The following is a 20,198-nucleotide window of genomic DNA, read 5'->3' as shown; positions in this document are numbered from 1 at the left end:
CTGCACCACCATTCAATAAGATCATAGCTGATCACCTCAGTACCCCTTTCCTGCTTTCTCTCCATACCCCTTGATCCCTTTACCTGTAAGGGCCATATCTAACTCCCTCTTGAATATATCCAACAAACTGGCATCAACAACTCTCTGCGGTAGAGAATTCCACAGGTTAACAATTCTCTGAGTGAAGAAGTTTCTCCTCATCTTGGTCCTAAATAGCCTACCCCTTATCCTTAGACTGGGTCCCCTGGATCTGGACTTCCCCAACATCGGGAACATTCTTCCTGCATCTAACATGTCCAGTCCCGTCAGTATTTTATATGTTTCTATGAGATCCCCTCTCATTCTTCTAAACTCCAGTGAGTACAGGCCCAGTCGATCCAGTCTCTCCTCATATGTCAGTCCTGCCATCCCAGGAATCAGTCTGGTGAACCTTCGCTGCACTCCCTCAATAGCAAGAACATCCTTCCTCAGATTAGGAGACCAAAACTGAACACAATATTCCAGGTGAGGCCTCACCAAGTGCAGTAAGACCTTCCTGCTCCTATACTCAAATCCCTAGCTATGAAGGCCAACATACCATTTGCCTTCTTCACCGCCTGCAGTACCTGCATGCCAACTTTCAAGGACTGATGAACTATGACACCCAGGTCTCGCTGCACTTCCCCTTTTCCTAATCTGCCGCCATTCAGATAATATTCTGCCCTCAAATTTTTGCTACCAAAGTGGATAACCTCACATTTATCCACATTATACTGCATCTGCCATGCATCTGCCCACTCACCTAACCTGTCCAAGTCACCCTGCAGCCTCTTAGCATCCTCCTCGCAGCTCACACCGCCACCCAGCTTAGTTGTCATCTGCAACCTTGGAGATATTACACTCAATTCCTTCATTTAAATCATTGATGTATATTGTAAATAGCTGGGGTCCCAGTACTGAGCCCTGCAGCACCGCGCTAGCCACTGCCTACCATTATGAAAAGGACCCGTTCATCCCGATTCTCTGCTTCCTATCTGCCAACCAGTTCTCTATCCACGTCAATACATTACCCTCGATACCATGTGCTTTAATTTTGCACACCAATCTATTGTGTGGGACCTTGTCAAAAGCCTTTTGAAAGTCAAAATACACCACATCCACTGGTTCTCCCCTGTCCACTCTACTAGTTACATCCTTAAAAAATTCTAGAAGATTTGTCAAGCATGATTTCCCTTTCATAAATCCATGCTGACTTGGACCAATCGTGGCACTGCTTTCCAAATGCGCTGCTATTTCATCTTTAATAATTGATTCCAACATTTTCCCCACAACTGATGTCAGGCTAACCGGTCTATAATTCCCTGTTTTCTCTCTCCCTCCTTTCTTAAAAAGTGGTGTTACATTAGCTATCCTCCAGTCCATAGGAACTGATCCAGAGTCGATAGACTGCTGGAAAATGATCACCAATGCATCCACTATTTCTAGGGCTACTTCCTTAAGTACTCTGGGTTGCAGCCTATCAGGCTCTGGGGATTTATCGGCCTTCAATCCCATCAATTTCCCTAACATAATTTCCTGACTAATAAGGATTTCCTTCAGTTCCTCCTTATCGCTAGACCCTCGGTCCCCAAGTATTTCCGGAAGGTTATTTGTGTCTTCCTTCATGAAGACAGAGCCAAAGTATTTGTTCAACTCGTCTGCCATTTCTTTGTTCCCCATTATAAATTCACCTGATTCTGACTCCAGGGGACCTACGTTTATCTTCACTAATCTTTTTCTCTTCACATATTTATAGAAGCTTTTGCAGTCAGTTTTTATGTTCCCAGCAAGCTTCCTCTCATACTCTATTTCCCCATCTAATTAAACCCTTTGTCCTCCTCTGCTGAATTCTAAATTTCTCCCAGTCCTCAGGTTTGCTGTTTTTCTGGTCAATTTATATGCCTCTTCCTTGGATTTAACACTATCCTTAATTTCCCTTGTTAGCCACCATCCCCGTTTTATTTTTACTCCAGACCGGGATGTACAATTGTTGAAGATCATCCTTGTGATCCTTAAATGTTTGCCATTGCCTATCCACTGTCAACCCTTTAAGTATCATTCGCCAGTCTATTCTAGCCAGTTCACATCTCATTCCATAAAAGTTACCTTTCTCTAAGTTCAGGACCCTAGTCTCTGAATTAACTGTGTCACTCTCCATCTTAATAAAGAATTCGACCATATTATGGTCACTCTTTCTCAGGGGGCCTCGCACAACAAGATTGCTAATTAGTCCTTTCTCATTACACACCACCCAATCTAGGATGGCCAGCCCTCTAGTTGGTTCCTCGACATATTGGTCTAGAAAACCATCCCTAATACACTCCAGGAAATCCTCCTCCACCGTATTGCTACTAGTTTGGTTAGCCCAATCTATATGTAGATTAAAGTCGCCCATGATAACTGCTGTACACTTATTGCATGCATTCCTAATTTCTTGTTTGATGCTGTCCCCAACCTCACTACTACTGTTTGGTGGTCTGTACACAACTCCCACTAGCGTTTTCTGCCCTTTGGTATTCCGCAGCTCTATCCATACATATTCCACATCATCCAAGCTAATGTCCTTCCTTACAATTGCGTTACTTTCCTCTTTAACCAGCAACGCTACCCCACCTCCTTTTCCTTTCTGTCTATCCTTCCTGAATGTTGAATACCCCCTGGATGTTGAGTTCCCAGCCTTGGTCACCCTGGACCCATGTCTCCGTAATGCCAATTATATCATATTTATTAATAGCTGCATGTGCTGCTAATTCATCCACCTTATTACGAATACTCCTCGCACTGAGACACAGAGCCTTCAGGCTTGTCTTTTTAACATACTTTGCCCCTTTAGAATTTTGCTGTAATGTGGCCCTTTTTTGATTTTTGTCTTGGGTTTCTCTGCCCTCCATTTTTACTTTTCTTCTTTCTATCTTTTGCTTCTGCCCCCATTCTACTTCCCTCTGTCTCCCTGCATAGGTTCTCATCCCCCTGCCATATTAGTTTAACCCCTCCCCAAAAGCACTAGCAAACACTCCCCCTAGGAGATTGGTTCCGGTCCTGCCGAGGTGCAGACCATCTGGTTTGTACTGGTCCCACCTCCGCCAGAACCGGCTCCAATGTCCCAGGAATTTGAATCCCTCCCACTTGCACCATTCCTCAAGCCATGTATTCATCTTAGCTATCCTGCGATTCCTACTCTGACTAGCACGTGGCACTGGTAGCAATCCTGAGATTACTACCTTTGAGGTCCTACTTTTTAATTTAGCTCCTTGCTCCCTAAATTCAGCTTGTAGGACCTCATCCCATTTTTTAGCTATATTGTTAGTACCTATATGCACCACGACAACTGGCTGTTCACACTCCCCCTCCAAAATATCCTGCAGCCACTCCGAGACATCCTTGACCCTTGCACCAGGGAGGCAACATACCATCCTGGAGTCTCGATTGCGGCCACAGAAACGTCTGTCGATTCCCCTTCTAATGGAATCCCCTACCATTATAGCTCTCCCACTCTTTTTCCTGCCCTCCTGTGCAGCAGAGCCACCCACGGTTCCATGAACTTGGCTGCTGCTGCCCTCCCGATGAATCATCCTCCCCAATAGCACCCAAGGCGGTGTATCTGTTTTGGAGGGGGATGACCACAGGGGATCCCTGCACTACTTTCCTTCCACTGCTCTTCCTGATGGTCACCCATTCCCTATATACCTGAGTAACCTTTAGCTGTGGTGTGATCAAGTCACTAAACGTGCTATTCATGATATCCTCAGCATCACGGATGCTCCAGAGTGAATCCATGCGCAGCTCCAGTGCAGCAGTGCTGTCTGTCAGGTGCTGCAGCAGGATACACTTCCTGCAATGTAGTCATCATGGACACTGGAAGCGTCCCTGAGTTCTCCATTACTAATTCCCTGGTCTCGTCCTCTAAGGGACCAACATTTACTTTAGTCACTCTTTTCCTTTTTATCTTCATCGGCAGTCCCTCGAATCGAGGATGACTTGCTTCCCCTTCAAAATGTTCACAGGTGTTTCAATGAAGAATCTAAAATTCCAGGTCCAGAACTAAATCTTGAAGGGTGCAAGATGCCTGTGTGTGGATTTTTTTAACGCGTGGTGACTGTTGCACACCAGCCACCACACTGGCTTGACAGAGCTAAGTCTTGATCCAGTAGCAAGGATTAACCAAGACAACTGGAGACCAGCTCTGCTGCATAGACCTAGTGCGCACACATATCACAGTGTGGACTAGCCCGTGCTGCGCCTGGGCCGTCGCCTCTTCTGGACCCCGAACTCAAGCCTCTCCTTCATCCCGACCTCGCTGCTCCTGCTGTACCTGCCCATGCTCCAATCACTGACCTGGACCTTGATGACATCCCTTTTCACTGCTGTTGTTGGCCTGCTGCAGCACGTGCTGCAACCTGGAGTGGTATGCCGTCATGCTGCTCCTTCCGCTCCCCGGCCTGCTCTGATGGTGCTCGCAGGCTGGTGGCCGCTCAGTCTGCTGGCCAGGCCACCGCGATGCTCCTTCCGCTCCCCGGCATGTTCCGATGGTGCTCGCAGGCCGGGGGCCGCGCAGCTATATACCTATAGAAACTCTTGCTATCTGTTTTTATATTTCGTGCTAGTTTACTTTCATCGATAATCTTGCCTGTCTTATTCCTTTTTACAGTCATTCTTTGCTGGCTTTTAAAAGCTTCCCAATCTTCTGTCCTCCCACTAGTTTTGGCCACTTTGTATGCCCTTGTTTTTAATTGGATACCGTCCTTTATTTCTTTAGTTAGCCACGGGTGGCTATCTTTTACTTTTACACCCTTTCCTCCTCACTGGAATATATTTTTCTTGAGAGTTGTGAAATATCTCCTTAAATGTACGCCACTGTTCATCAACCGTCCTACACTTTAATCTATTTTCCCAGTCCACTCTACACAAGTCCACCCTCATACTTTCATAGTCTCCTTTATTTAAGCTTAGTACGCTGGTTTGAGATCCAACTTTCTCACCCTCCATCTGAATTTGAAATTCAACCATGCTATGACCACTCATTCCAAGGGGATCCTTTACTAGGAGACTGTTTATTAATTCTGTCTCATTACACAGGACCAGATCTAGGATAGCCTGCCCCCCGTTGGTTCCGTTACATACTGCTCAAGGAACCCGTCCCTTATGCACTGTATGAACTCTTCCTCAAGGCTCCTCTGACCAATTTGATTTGTCCTATCAAATGGAGGTTATAATCACCCATGATTATTGCTGTTTCCTTTTTACAAGCCCTCACTATTTCTTGATTTATACTCCGACCAACAGAGTTGCTACTGTTAGCGGGCCTATAGACTACGCCCACCAGTGACTTTTTCCCCTTATTATTCCTTATCTCCACCCAAACTGTTTCAACATCCTGATCATTTGAGACAATATAATTTCTCACTATTGCAGTGATTCCTTCCTTTATCAACAGAGCTACCCCTACCCCACTTCCTTTTCCTTTCTGTCTGTCCTGCCAGATTGTCAAATACGCCTGAATATTTAATTCCCAGTCCTGGTCACCTTGTAACCACGTCTCTGTAATGACTATCAGATCATACCCATTTGTATCTATTTGTGCTGTCAACTCATCTATTTTGTTACGAATGCTATGTGCATTTAGACAAAGTGCCTTTAAATTTGTTTTTTTTACCCTTTTTCCCTGCCTGTTTCCTCTCTCCTTCAAACTCACTTTTTTAAATTTTTGCTTTCTAATTCCAGCTTTACTCCCCTCCCTACTGAATCTATTTTCAGATTCCCATCCCCCTGCCAAGCTAGTTTAAACCCTCCACAACAGCACTAACAAACTCCACCGTGGGTATATTGGTCCCAGCTCTGTTGAGGTGCAACCAGCCCGGCTTGTCTAGGTCCCACCTCCCCCAGAAGTGGTCCCAAAGTCTCAGGAAACTAAAGCCCTCCCGCCTGCACCATCTCTCCAGCCACGTATTCATCTGCTCTATCCTCCTATTTCTATACTTACTAGCTCGTGGCACCGGGAGTAACCTGGAGATTACTACCTTTGAGATCCTGCTTTTTAATCTTTCTCCTAGCTCCCTAAACTTTGCCTGCAGGACCTCATCCCTCTTTCTATCTATGTCATTGGTCCCGATATGGACCACGACCTCTGGCTGTTCACCCTCTCCCTCCAGAATTCCTTGCAGTTCAGCATTGAGCTGCTGCAAACACCGACAAACACTGCACAAAGGTGCATGGCTGCAACCAGGCTCTCCCATGACTTCTCCAGATATTTATGGAGGGAGTCACAGCACGTAGGGAGGTTCTTTTCCATTCCAAAGGACGGAAGAGACCTCTCCAGAAGATCAATGCAGTCTGGTTGCATATTACACATGGGGGCACAAGCAGGGATGTCATCTGGAGGAGCTGGCTGCAATGACGCAAACCTTTCAATGATCCCAGTAGATCACGAAACATTACTGCAAAGGTACACTTAACCTCATCCTGCTGTGCTACTCATCACACCCCATCACTCTGCCTTCCCTACTCTACCCCAATCATACCAACTAACAACACATAAGGGTAGGCACTTGGGTCCTTTAGTCAGTGTTCATGTATAGTTAATGTTGATGTGTTGTCAAACATCGAAATCTTTGCTTTCAGGACTTTGTGTTCTTGGGCAGATTTGTGAGCACCTTTGGAAATGGCTGAGTGAGTTGTAGTGAATGGTGATACATAAGAGTACCCCCCCCAAAATGGTGACATGTGAAAGGAATGGGTTGGACATTGCAGGGATGCTTTACGGGGCTGGTGTCAGGTGGTGCTAACCTGGTACATCATGAGGCAGTCAGGGTGTACAGCATGAAGTGAAGTAAATGTGCCCATGGTGAGGCTATCACTGTCCTCCCAGGCAGCAATATGGTCGGCTGCTGATGCCGTGTGTCCTGTGCAGCATTAGGTGATTGCGGAGAAGGTTGGTGTTGTTGGTGGTGATACTAATGGTGTTGGGGCTGATCATGGTGGGATTCCAAGGACTAAGGTGAGATTTTTTGAAGGGCACCGATGCTGCTGGAATAGATGGCAGGTGAGGTTGAAATGACAGAAGCGCCTGTCAAGGGTGAGAGAGGCTGCTCCCAGGAGGTAACAGTGAATACAGAGTTCACTGCAAACACTTACAAAATACATACAACTCAAATACTCTTCCAAATCCTGAAGGCTTCAGCTTCTGACATCAGAAACTGAACAGCTGTGAAATGGTAGTTTTTATACCACTTCTGCAAAGCAATAGAGTCACTGAGAACCTGACACAATTACCTGATGTGAAACCTGAGCTAAACTAGTCAAAAACTTGGTAAAATTGTAAGTACCTGCTTTTAAGCCTCTTAACTAGCATTTAAGTAGCAGTCCATGATCAGATCAGCCATGATCTTACTGAATGGCGGAGCAGGCTCTGGGGCCGTAAGGCCTACTCCTCTTCCTATTTCTTATGTTCTTAAGTACCTTTTAATCCTGCTGCTTGCTGTCGTGTCTGCTATCTGAACACACATCTGATTTCTGAGAAACTCACATGGAAGCAGGTTCAGAGCGGGATCCTGACCTGCTGTTAATCAAAGGCATTTTGACTCGCTGGGCTGGGAAGATTCTGGCCAAGAAGTCTGCATAAGGAGGCTAGAATTCACTAAAACACCTTTAAATGAGCTTTGTGCCCAACTACAACCAGACCTCTAAAACAATTCCACCACAAGGTCAGCACTTACTGTGCCAGTAAAGGTAACCAATGCAATGAACATTTTTGCTACTGGTTCATTTCAGCATGCAACTGGGACCTTTATCAATAATTAGTTTGCTGTCGACTGCTGCATATATCAGGTGACTGATGCCCTGATTGTCAATGCAGCACAACATATCAATTTTGGCATGACCTCATAACAACATGAAACAGCTTTAGGTTTTTCTAAAGTCATTAACCACCTTAGGGAGCGAGAGACACGATAAGTACCACCTCTTTATTCTCTGAACTTTCTCAATAAGAAAGGGTTCCATTCCTTAAATGTTCAGGTGGTATGTGATGAGCAGGATAGAATAATTCACATGAATGTTAAATTTGCTGACAGCTGCCACAACACTAATGTTCTAAAGAATTCCAACATCCCAGCTCTCTTCCACCTAGATAGAGGGCTCAATTTTCCCCAAAGCTTTTTTTTGGCGTACTTGAAGATTTACGCCCCTTTTTTTGGAGCCCAAATACGCAAATAAAAAATGTTCTAAGTTTCCCCGTTGGATTTCTTCATTTTGGCACAGCCTAACCTGTCCTTTAATTTTGGGGGTTGAGCCTTGATCTGCGCCAAAAAGATCGGGTTGCCACAGTAACCAGGGACACAATGCGGGCTGAGGTTGCAAAGTGAAAAATACAGCCAGCTCGCAACATATTAAAATACACTGCAGCAACTTAAAAACACAATAAAATACATTGCAGCAACTTAAAAACATGTTAAAATACATTACAGCAACTTAGCTCCAATTATTAAAGTTCCCCCCTCACCGCCCCCACTCCCGATGCCGATCCCCGCCCCTATCCCAGGCCGAAGGGCTTGCCGGTCTGCTTCCCCGACCCTAGCCCCAAGTGCCTTGCCGATCCCGCTCCCCTGCCCTTAACCCTGGCCGAAGAGTTTGCCGGTCTGCTACCCTAGCCTGCCCCGAGCCTCGATTGGTTGCCGATCTACTCCCCGTCCGACCCTGGCCTCGAGTGGCCACCCGGTGCGCTCCCCTGCCCCACCCTGGCCCCGAGTGGCCTCTCGGTCTGCTGCCCTGCCCCTAGCCCAGGTCGAGTGGCCTCCCGGTCCGCTCCCCCGCCTCAATCCCAAGTCGAATGGCCTTCTCCCTCCCTGTCCCTGCATTTAACTATACCGAAAGGCTTCCCCCTCCTCTCTCCTACCTCTCCTGCTGCTGCTGTCTGGGCATCTGCTGCACTTACCTGTGCCGATTTCCTTATCTGTGACAATTTCCTTAACTCTCCAGAAGGTTTTTCTGCAGAGGCCACATATGTTGGCCTAAGAAGAACTGGAGTAACTCTCAGCTGGCCAAACTTGCCTAACTGGCCAGAATTGGCGCGGGTGGCAGGTTACGCCCCCTTTGGCTGAAAAAAAAAACCTGAAAAATTCGTAACTAACTGAGTTATGCTGGTGCAAATTGATTGGAGAAACTGTGATTTGTTTAAGCTTAGGCCAAAAAAAGCAGCCTACTCCAAAAAAACGGCGCAAATCACTGGCAAACTTGAGCCCAGAGACTCAGCTGACTCCTGGGGGACCAAGATACATAAGAACATAAGAAATAGGAGCAGGAGTAGGCCATAAGGCCCCTTGAGCCTGCTCCGCCATTTAATGCGATCATGGCTGATCCGATCATGGACTCAGGTCCACTTCCCTGCCCGCGCCCCATTACCCCTTATTCCCTTATCGGTTAAGAAACTGTCTATCTCTGTCTTAAATTTATTCAATGACCCAGCTTCCACAGCTCTCTGATCCAGCAAATTCTACAGATTTACAACCCACTGAGAGAAGAAATTCCTCCTCATCTTAGTTTTAAATGGGCAGCCCCGTATTCTAAGATTATGCCCCCTAGTTCTAGTCTCCCCCATCAGTGGAAACATCCTTTCTGCATCCATCTTGTCAAGCCGCCTCATAATCTTATACGTTTCAATAAGATCACCTCACATTCTTCTGAATTCCAATGAATACAGGTCCAACCGACTCAACAACCTTTCCTCATAAGTCAACCCCCTCATCTCCGGAATCAACCTAGTGAACCTTCTCTTAACTGCCTCCAAAGCAAGTATATTCTTTCTTAAATATGGAAACTAAAACTGTACACAGTATTCCAGGTGTGGCCTCACCAATACCTTGCATAACTGTAGCGAAACTTCCCTGCTTTTATACTCTATCTCTTTTGCAATAAAGGCCAAGATTCATTGGCCTTCCTGATCATTGCTGTACCTGCATACTAACATTTTGTGTTTCATGCACAAGTACCCCCAGGTTCCGCTGCACTGCAGCACCCTGCAATTTTTCTCCATTTAAATAATAACTTGCTCTTTGATTTTTTTCTACCAAAGTGCATGACCTCACATTTTCCAACATTATACTCCATCTGCCAAATCTATGTCCTTTTGCAGGTTTTTTGTGTCCTCCTTACACATTGCTTTTCCTCCCATCTTTGTATCATCAGCAGACTTGGCTACTTTACACTCAGTCCCTTCATCCAAGTCATTACTATAGATTGTAAATAGTTGGGGTCCCAGCACTGATCTCTGCAGCACCCCACTAGTCACTGATTGCCAACCCGAGAATAAACCATTTATCCCGACTCTCTGTTTTCTGTTAGTGAGCCAATCCTCTATCCATGCTAATATATTACCCGCAACCCCATGAACTTTTACCTTGTGCAGTTACCTTTTATGTGGCACCTTGTCAAATGCCTTCTGGAAGTCCAAATACACCACATCCACTGGTTCCCCTTTATCCACCCTGTTTGTTACATCCTCAAAGAATTCCAGCAAATTTATCAAACATGACTTCCCCTTCATAAATCCATGCTGACTCTGCCTGACTGAATTATGTTTTTTCCAAATGTCCTGCTACTGCTTCTTTAATAATGGACTTCAACATTTTCCCAACCACAGATGTTAGGCTAACTGGTCTATAGTTTCCTGCTTTTTGTCTGCCTCCTTTTTTAAATAGGGGCGTTACATTTGCAGTTTTCCAATCTGCTGGGACCTCCTCAGAATCCAGGGAATTTTGGTAAATTACAACCAATGCATCCACTATCCTTGCCGCTACTTCTCTTAAGACCCTAGGATGCAAGCCATCAGATCCAGGGGATTTATCCGCCTTTAGTCCCATTATCTTACTGAGTACCACCTCCTTCGTGATTGTGATTGTGTTAAGTTCCTCCCCCCCTATAGCCCCTTGACTATCCACTGTTGGGATATTTTTAGTGTTCTCTTCCGTAAAGACTGATACAAAATATTTGTTCAGCGTTTCTGCCATTCCATGTTCCTCATCATTAATTCCATGGTCTCGTCCTCTAAGGGACCAACGTTTACTTTAGCCACTCTTTTCCTTTTTATATACCTGTATAGTGATAGGGGATTCGATGGTGAGGGGAATAGATAGGCGTTTCTGCGGACGCAACCGAGACTCCAGGATGGTATGTTGCCTCCCTGGTGCAAGGGTCAAGGATGTCTCGGAGCGGGTGCAGGACATTCTGAAATGGGAGGGAGAACAGCCAGTTGTCGTGGTGCACATTGGTACCAACGACATAGGTAAAAAAAGGGATGAGGTCCTACGAAAAGAATTTAAGGAGCTAGGAGCTAAATTAAAAAGTAGGACCTCAAAAGTAGTAATCTCGGGATTGCTACCAGTGCCACGTGCTAGTCAGAGTAGGAATCGCAGGATAGCGCAGATGAATACATGGCTTGAGCAGTGGTGCAGCAGGGAGGGATTCAAATTCTTGGGGCATTGGAACCGGTTCTGGGGGAGGTGGGACCAGTACAAACCGGACGGTCTGCACCTGGGCAGGTCCGGAACCAATGTCCTAGGGGGAGTGTTTGCTAGTGCTGTTGGGGAGGAGTTAAACTAATATTGCAGGGGGATGGGAACCTATACAGGGAGACAGAGGGAGACAAAAAGGAGGCAAAAGCAAAAGACAGAAAGGAGATGAGGAAAAGTGGAGGGCAGAGAAACCCAAGGCAAAGAACAAAAAGGGCCACTGTACAGCAAAATTCTAAAAGGACAAAGGGTGTTAAAAAAACAAGCCTGAAGGCTTTGTGTCTTAATGCAAGGAGTATCCGCAATAAGGTGGATGAATTAATTGTGCAAATAGATGTTAACAAATATGATGTGATTGGGATTACGGAGACGTGGCTCCAGGATGATCAGGGCTGGGAACTCAACATCCAAGGGTATTCAACATTCAGGAAGGATAGAATAAAAGGAAAAGGAGGTGGGGTAGCATTGCTGGTTAAAGAGGAGATTAATGCAATAGTTAGGAAAGACATTAGCTTGGATGATGTGGAATCTATATGGGTAGAGCTGCAGAACACTAAAGGGCAAAAATCGTTAGTGGGAGTTGTGTACAGACCTCCAAACAGTAGTAGTGATGTTGGGGAGGGCATCAAACAGGAAATTAGGAGTGCATGCAATAAAGGTGCAGCAGTTATAATGGGTGACTTTAATATGCACATAGATTGGGCTAGCCAAACTGGAAGCAATACGGTGGAGGAGGATTTCCTGGAATGCATAAGGGATGGTTTTCTAGACCAATATGTCGAGGAACCAACTAGGGGGGAGGCCATCTTAGACTGGGTGTTGTGTAATGAGAGAGGATTAATTAGCAATCTCATTGTGCGAGGCCCCTTGGGGAAGAGTGACCATAATATGGTGGAATTCTGCATTAGGATGGAGAATGAAACAGTTAATTCAGAGACCATGGTCCAGAACTTAAGGAAGGGTAACTTTGAAGGTATGAGGCATGAATTGGCTAAGATAGATTGGCTAATGATACTTAAGGGGTTGACTGTGGATGGGCAATGGCAGACATTTAGAGAACGCATGGATGAATTACAACAATTGTACATTCCTGTCTGGCGTAAAAATAAAAAAGGGAAGGTGGCTCAACCGTGGCTATCTAGGGAAATCAGGGATAGTATTAAAGCCAAGGAAGTGGCATACAAATTGGCCAGAAATAGCAGCGAACCTGGGGACTGGGAGAAATTTAGAACTCAGCAGAGGAGGACAAAGGGTTTGATTAGGGTAGGGAAAATGGAGTACGAGAAGAAGCTTGCAGGGAACATTAAGGCGGATTGCAAAAGTTTCTATAGGTATGTAAAGAGAAAGAGGTTAGTTAAGACAAACGTAGGTCCCCTGCAGTCAGAATCAGGGGAAGTCATAACGGGGAACAAAGAAATGGCAGACCAATTGAACAAGTACTTTGGTTCAGTATTCACTAAGGAAGACACAAACAACCTTCCGGATATAAAAGTGGTCAGAGGGTCTATTAAGGAGGAGGAACTGAGGGAAATCTTTATTAGTCGGGAAATTGTGTTGGGGAAATTGATGGGATTGAAGGCCGATAAATCCCCAGGGCCTGATGGACTGCATCCCAGAGTACTTAAGGAGGTGGCCGTGGAAATAGCGGATGCATTGACAGTCATTTTCCAACATTCCATTGACTCTGGATCAGTTCCTATCGAGTGGAGGGTAGCCAATGTAACCCCACTTTTTAAAAAAGGAGGGAGAGAGAAAGCAGGGAATTATAGACCGGTCAGCCTGACCTCAGTAGTGGGTAAAATGATGGAATCAATTATTAAGGATGTCATAGCAGCGCATTTGGAAAATGGTGACATGATAGGTCCAAGTCAGCATGGATTTGTAAAAGGGAGATCATGCTTGACAAATCTTCTGGAATTTTTTGAGGATGTTTCCAATAAAGTGGACAAAGGAGTACCAGTTGATGTGGTATATTTGGACTTTCAGAAGGCTTTCGACAAGGTCCCACACAGGAGATTAATGTGCAAAGTTAAAGCACATGGGATTGGGGGTAGTGTGCTGACGTGGATTGAGAACTGGTTGTCAGACAGGAAGCAAAGAGTAGGAGTAAATGGGTACTTTTCGGAATGGCAGGCAGTGACTAGTGGGGTACCGCAGGGTTCTGTGCTGGGGCCCCAGCTGTTTACATTATACATTAATGATTTAGACGAAGGGATTAAATGTAGTATCTCCAAATTTGCGGATGACACTAAGTTGGGTGGCAGTGTGAGCTGCGAGGAGGATGCTATGAGGCTACAGAGTGACTTGGATAGGTTAGGTGAGTGGGCAAATGCGTGGCAGATGAAGTATAATGTGGATAAATGTGAGGTTATCCACTTTGGTGGTAAAAACAGAGAGACAGACTATTATCTGAATGGTGACAGATTAGGAAAAGGGAAGGTGCAACGAGACCTGGGTGTCATGGTACATCAGTCATTGAAGGTTGGCATGCAGGTACAGCAGGCGGTTAAGAAAGCAAATGGCATGTTGGCCTTCATAGCGAGGGGATTTGAGTACAGGGGCAGGGAGGTGTTGCTACAGTTGTACAGGGCCTTGGTGAGGCCACACCTGGAGTATTGTGTACAGTTTTGGTCTCCTAACTTGAGGAAGGACATACTTGCTGTTGAGGGAGTGCAGCGAAGATTCACCAGACTGATTCCCGGGATGGTGGGACTGACCTATCAAGAAAGACTGAATCAACTGGGCTTGTATTCACTGGAGTTCAGAAGAGTGAGAGGGGACCTCATAGAAACGTTTAAAATTCTGACGGGTTTGGACAGGTTGGATGCAGGAAGAATGTTCCCAATGTTGGGGAAGTCCAGAACCAGGGGTCACAGTCTAAGGATAAGGGGTAAGCCATTTAGGACCGAGATAAGGAGAAACTTCTTCACCCAGAGAGTGGTGAACCTGTGGAATTCTCTACCACAGGAAGTAGTTGAGGCCAATTCACTAAATATATTCAAAAGGGAGTTAGATGAAGTCCTTACTACTCGGGGGATCAAGGGGTATGGCGTGAAAGCAGGAAGTGGGTACTGAAGTTTCATGTTCAGCCATGAACTCGTTGAATGGCGGTGCAGGCTAGAAGGGCTGAATGGCCTGCTCCTGCACCTATTTTCTATGTTTCTATGTAGAATCTCTTGCTATCTGTTTTTATATTTTGTGCTAGTTTACTTTCATAGTCTATCTTCTCTTTCTTAATCATTTTATTAGCCGTTCTTTGCTGGCTTTTAAAAGCTTTGCAATCTTCTGTCCTCCCACTAATTTTGGCCACTTTGTATGCCCTTGTTTTTAATTGGATACCGTCCTTTATTTCTTTAGTTAGCCACGGATGGCTATCTTTTCTTTTACACCCTTTCCTCCTCACTGGAATATATTTTTCTTGAGAGTTATGAGGTTATCCCATGCTCCGTGTCTGCATGCCCCACAGCTGCAGATGAAAGTTATAATGATCATGTGAGAATACCCATCATAGAGCACAACAGTGGCAAATTAAAGGGGTGATTCCATTATCTCCATCATTCTGGAGAAGCGTAGTCATTTAAATCTGGGTGTGTTTCAAGATTAGTCATGGGTTTCAGTGCTCTTCATAATTCTATCTTGTAGAAGGATTTTACAATGTAGGTCCTTATGGAGGAAGGCAAGACAGGAGCGAGACAACACCATCCACAGGGACAGAAACAGCACTGAAAAGTGCTCAGGAAACTTTTTCCATTACCCCAACTGTCACCATCATCATTACAACAGATTTTAGTGTGCATCAACATTTTACATTGTGTCTTTCTTCTGAGTGCCGTGCTTCCCTTTGGTGGCCATGTGTGTTATTCTTAAACCTAGTCTGGTGATCTTCATAGGAACTACTTGAGGGCTAAGGACACAAATTGCTTGGCTGCAGTCTGGATACATGAGTCTCTTGGAACTGATGAAGCACTGGTCTCAGAAATACTGTAGGGGAGGACGGAAACCCCCTCATTTTACCCAGAAGGAAAAGGGCTGTGGGATCAGTCTGTGCTGTGAATTGAAACCGATGGAAGGAAAACTTTGGTACACAAATGAATTTTATCGGGGCAGACGAGGCCTGCAGGGGATAAAAGGGGGTGCATTCATGGAGACCCCCCCCACCCAATGTTTGGACTCATAGGAAAGGGAATTTAATTTGGAACTATCTACCAGAAAGTTTGAAATCCTAAAGTGCACATGGAAGAAACTACGAACTTTAATCGAATTTGGGATTTTTAAAAGGTGTATGTTGGGTCTGCAAGAAAAGGGGTGGGGTCAATATCAAAAGGGTCAGTTTGGACATTGGAACTAATCAAATTGTCTGGGAACTGTATACCCTCGAAACTTGCCCCTTGAAAACATTAGCATTTAAACAATGCCACATACATATTCCAACACCTTTTTCATCAGGCATAGAAATATCTGGCTCAGGCCAGACTAGCACAATGGCTACAGGAGGCCAATGCAATCAACACCCACTCAAACCTTGAGTAGGTTAACATCAGTGGAAAAAAAAAACCCCAATCTAAAACTGCTGCATTTTTCAAAATCAAAAAGTCCACCAATGAGAAGAATCGACTTCAGCAGGAGAGGCGGACTGGATAATCTGGCTATAAAAAAGGGGTTTCTGATGTAGTGAAAAAGAAGTGATGATTTTTCCCTGCCCTCGTCATCCAACAACCACAACCAGCAAGCCTCTCGACACTGAAGGAAAACCAGTGTCCGAAGACACCGAAGATAGAAGAAACAAACCACCAGACTGCGGAAGGCACAGTAGTGAGTATAACCTCTGGTCCCCAGAACTCCCAACTCAGTTAGGCCAGGAAAGGTGGGAGGTTGGGCATTGTACTGCTAAACTGGTGTAAAGATTTTCGTTGGGTCCGTTTTAGTGGGATTTAGGGGGATTGTTTTGTTGGTGTATTGCTGTTTGCTGAGTTACACCTTGTCAAATAAATTGGAAGCCTAAAGTTCCTCTTGGAATCACCTTGTCTCAGTTCTATTGTATTACATCTCCTGATCATGAGTCTTATGTCAGAACCGTGTAAAGGAAGCTAGGAGTGCCTCGAAAACGCTCAACTGTGTGTCACAGGCTAGGGAAGAAGGGGTTAGGAGTGTTTGACACTCACAGGTGCCTCACAGGCTAGGCATAAGCTGTGAGGGCAGAAGCCCAGAGAGAGACACAACAAGGCACAACAACCCTGTGAAAACCCCTTACAATACTGAGTCCCAGAAGTATCCTGCTGCAAGTTGCATCATTACTGCTGGTGGGCAGCCTGAACCTGCATCCTTCTACCTAGATGAACAGGCATTTCAGGGGGTTGATTGGAAAGTCCACATGTGCTACCATCAGGACTGAAAGAAACATCATGAGATAAGATTCCTGACATGTCACGTAATGGGTCTTGGATCTGACTGCCATTAATCAGTAGGCAGGCAGACCTAATGATGCCAATTAGATCCTGCAAGCCCTTAGAGACGGTATGCTGGCGATCCTGGAATCTTTGAGATATGGTCCCAGAAAAAACTGACTTCAAGGATCTCCTTCCATTGATCCAAAATAGTGTGTCCTTCCTGCTCTGCATTTCCATCAGTAAGGCATCCAGGACTGATTCTGAGAAGTTTGCTGCCCTTCACTTTTCCATTGCTATTATCCTCCTCTCCCAGGTTTTCTGCTTCCACCAGTAGTGCCATTGCCCCTTTAAGAAGCAGAGGATTTTCTATCCTGCTAAATCAAGGTCACCACCTCTTCTGTGAAATTTGTGCCTCCTTTCACCCACCCTCCTATGCCTGGAGGTTAGCTGCAAATATTCTTGAAGTCAACGGGACATCTCTGTAACTACTTCCCTCTTGAGCTGAAGGCTGCAGAGGCAGTGAGTGGTTTCAGTTATTGCCAGGTGGCTGCACCTGGACATGTAAATACAGTGGGTAGTATATGGGCAGATGAGCTCAGTTCACTTCTATTGCTATCTAATTTTTCTGGTGTCCTTTATTCTTTCTCTTCGATTAAATTTCATTAATAAAGTTAGTGGGGAGAATTGAAACAATTCCCGTGGCTTACATGTGTGGCAGCAAAAAGAAATGAATGCTGCAATTTGAAAGGATCAATTCCTGACATACTGGAACATTGATGGCCTTTAACACCCATTTGAAATGGGCTAGATTAACACACTGTATAAGCAGTGTTTAGGAACAGGAATAAATGGAGGGTTTCCTCTCAAATTGCATGCATTAACAGATTTGCATCGATAATGTTAATGTACATTGTGTGTGAGAATGTTCACCATCAGCAGGAAAGCATTACAGGAATTTACAGTGCTGTGCTCAATGGGCTGGGAGTGCATTAATTCAGGAACTTGTGTAATTGTTGCTCCCACCCACACAATTCCACCATTGTAAATGAGTATGTCAACAAGAATTTCAATGCTATAATTCCAACAAAGTTCAAACCAGAATATGCTGAATGTGAAATGTTGAGGTAAAGGGGTAAATTCACTAATCCCATACTCTTGAGCAGGGTGCCACACTTGACAGAAACATGGGTTGGAAAATTGCCGCAACTATATTGTGGTCTGATTTCTGACTTCCATTCTGCACTGGAAGCATGGGATCGATCAATGTTGTTTTAAAAGTAAACCACAAATTATGGTAATTTGAAATAAAAAAAGAAATTGCTGGAAATGCAGAGCAGGTTGATTAATATCTGAAAGAGAAAGATAGATTGATGTTTCATTTGCAACTCCATCAGAACATTAAAATGGGGAATAGTAGTCTCTTACTCTATCTTTAACAGTTTGTCCAAGGTTATTGCAAGACACTGTCAGGAGATTGAGCGAGGCTTTTTGTTCTGAATATTTAATTTTCAATAGTTTTACCTGTAAAAAAAAACAAGGGTAATAACTATTAGTCCAACTTTTAGAACTTCAAGGCTAAAATGTTAAAAAATTATTTGCTTTTAATTATTTTCAATAGGCAATTCATAAATTTTGAAATAGACAGAATCATAGAAACATGGAATGATATATCACAGGATGCCATCGTGCCCATGCCAGCTCTTTAAAACAGCTATGCAATTAGTCGCACTCCCTTTCCATTTTCCAATAGCCCTACAAATTTTCCCCCTTCAAATATTTATCCCATTCCCTTTTGAAAGTTGTTACTGAATCTGCTTTCACCACTCTTTCAGGCAGTGAATTCCAGATTATAACAACTCGTTGTGTAATTTTTTTCCTCAGGTCGCCTCTGGTTCTTTTGCCAATTACCTTAAATCTGTAGCCTCTGGTTATCAGCCCTGCTGCCTCTTTATTTACTCTTTCATGTTTTTGAACACCTCTATCAAATCGTCCTTTAACCTTCACTGCTCCAAGGTGAACAACCCCAGCTTCTCTAGTTTGTCCACGAACTGAAGTCTTGCATTCATGGTATCATTCTAGTAAATAGCCTCTGCACCCTCTCTAAGACCTTGATATCCTTCTTAAAGTGTGGTGCCCAGAATTGAACACAATGGCCGGAATTTTCTGAGATACGAGCGGGTGTGTTGGAGGCATGGGGGGTCGGGGGGGGGGAAATGAAAGTTGCAAAAATTTGAACACCAACTCCAACCCAACTCCAACCCGCCCACTTTTATCTTTCACTCAGGCGGGACAGGGGGTGGGCTGCCAACCAGCTTGGATCTCCCCGCCCCCACCATCCTGGGCCCAGCACTTACCTGTTGCTGCGGCCTCCTCCTCCGAGTTCCCTGCACAACTGGAAGCCAGCCAGTTAAAACTCCACAGCGTGCTGGGAAACCCGACCTTCGGGGTTTTCCGTCATCTCCAGGTCCCTCCGCACTATGCGGGTGGGACCCGGGAAAATTGAGCCCAATATTTCAGCTGTAATCTAACCAGTGTTTTATAAAAGTTTAGCATAACTTCTTTGCTTTTGCACCCTATGCCTCTATTTATAAAGCCAAGGATCTCGTATGCTTTTTTAACAACCTGATCAACTTGTCCTGCAATCTTTAATTACTTGTGTACGTACACCCCCAGCTCTCTCTGTTCCAGCACCCCCTTTGAAACTGTACTATTTCTATCAATATCAATTGCATTATCCTCAAGACATTATTAATTTTATCATATAACATGCCAATAGTACACCACAAATGTAACAATCTATTATTAACATAGAAACATAGAAAATAGGTGCAGGAGTAGGCCATTCGGCCCTTCGAGCCTGCACCACCATTCAATACGATTGTGGCTGATCATTCACCTCAGTACCCCTTTCCTGCTTTCTCTCCATACCCCTTGATCTCTTTAGCCATAAGGGCCATATCTAACTCCTTTTTGAATATATCTAACGAACTGGCCCCAACAACAATTCCACAAGTTCACAATTCTCTGAGTGAGTTCATAGGGTTCACAGTCCCAGGATAAGGAGTTGGTCATCTAGGACCGAGATGAGGAGGAACTTCCTCACTCAGAGAGCGGCGAATCCCCTAAATTACTTGACCTATTAACATGTCTGTTCAAATGGATGTAACAGACATGTTAATAGGTCAAGTAATTTAGGCCACAATAATAAATTGTTGCATTTATTTTAGTAGGACATAAATAATAATAGGGCAGGTTAGTTGATTGGGCAGATAGATATCAGATGAAATTTAAT

At 44.7% G+C, this 20,198-nt stretch overlaps 1 protein-coding gene across 6 annotated transcripts in view; it reads right to left on the bottom strand.

Moving 5' to 3' along the window:
- Nucleotides 1–20,198, bottom strand: part of LOC139275532 (coiled-coil domain-containing protein 178) — an 846,828-nt gene that overhangs the window by 614,763 nt on the left and 211,867 nt on the right. For all 6 annotated transcript variants that reach the window (XM_070892705.1, XM_070892709.1, XM_070892736.1 and 3 more), the window contains one exon: nt 18,332–18,427. In XM_070892705.1, coding sequence (XP_070748806.1) covers nt 18,332–18,427 — 96 coding nt within the window. The remainder of the gene's footprint in view (nt 1–18,331; nt 18,428–20,198) is intronic.

This window comes from Pristiophorus japonicus, chromosome 1 (genome assembly GCF_044704955.1).
Source record: "Pristiophorus japonicus isolate sPriJap1 chromosome 1, sPriJap1.hap1, whole genome shotgun sequence".
Classification (NCBI taxonomy): domain Eukaryota; kingdom Metazoa; phylum Chordata; class Chondrichthyes; family Pristiophoridae; genus Pristiophorus; species Pristiophorus japonicus.
The sequence above is the reverse complement of the archived record's forward strand: the minus strand, read 5'-3'. Positions and strand labels throughout refer to the sequence as shown.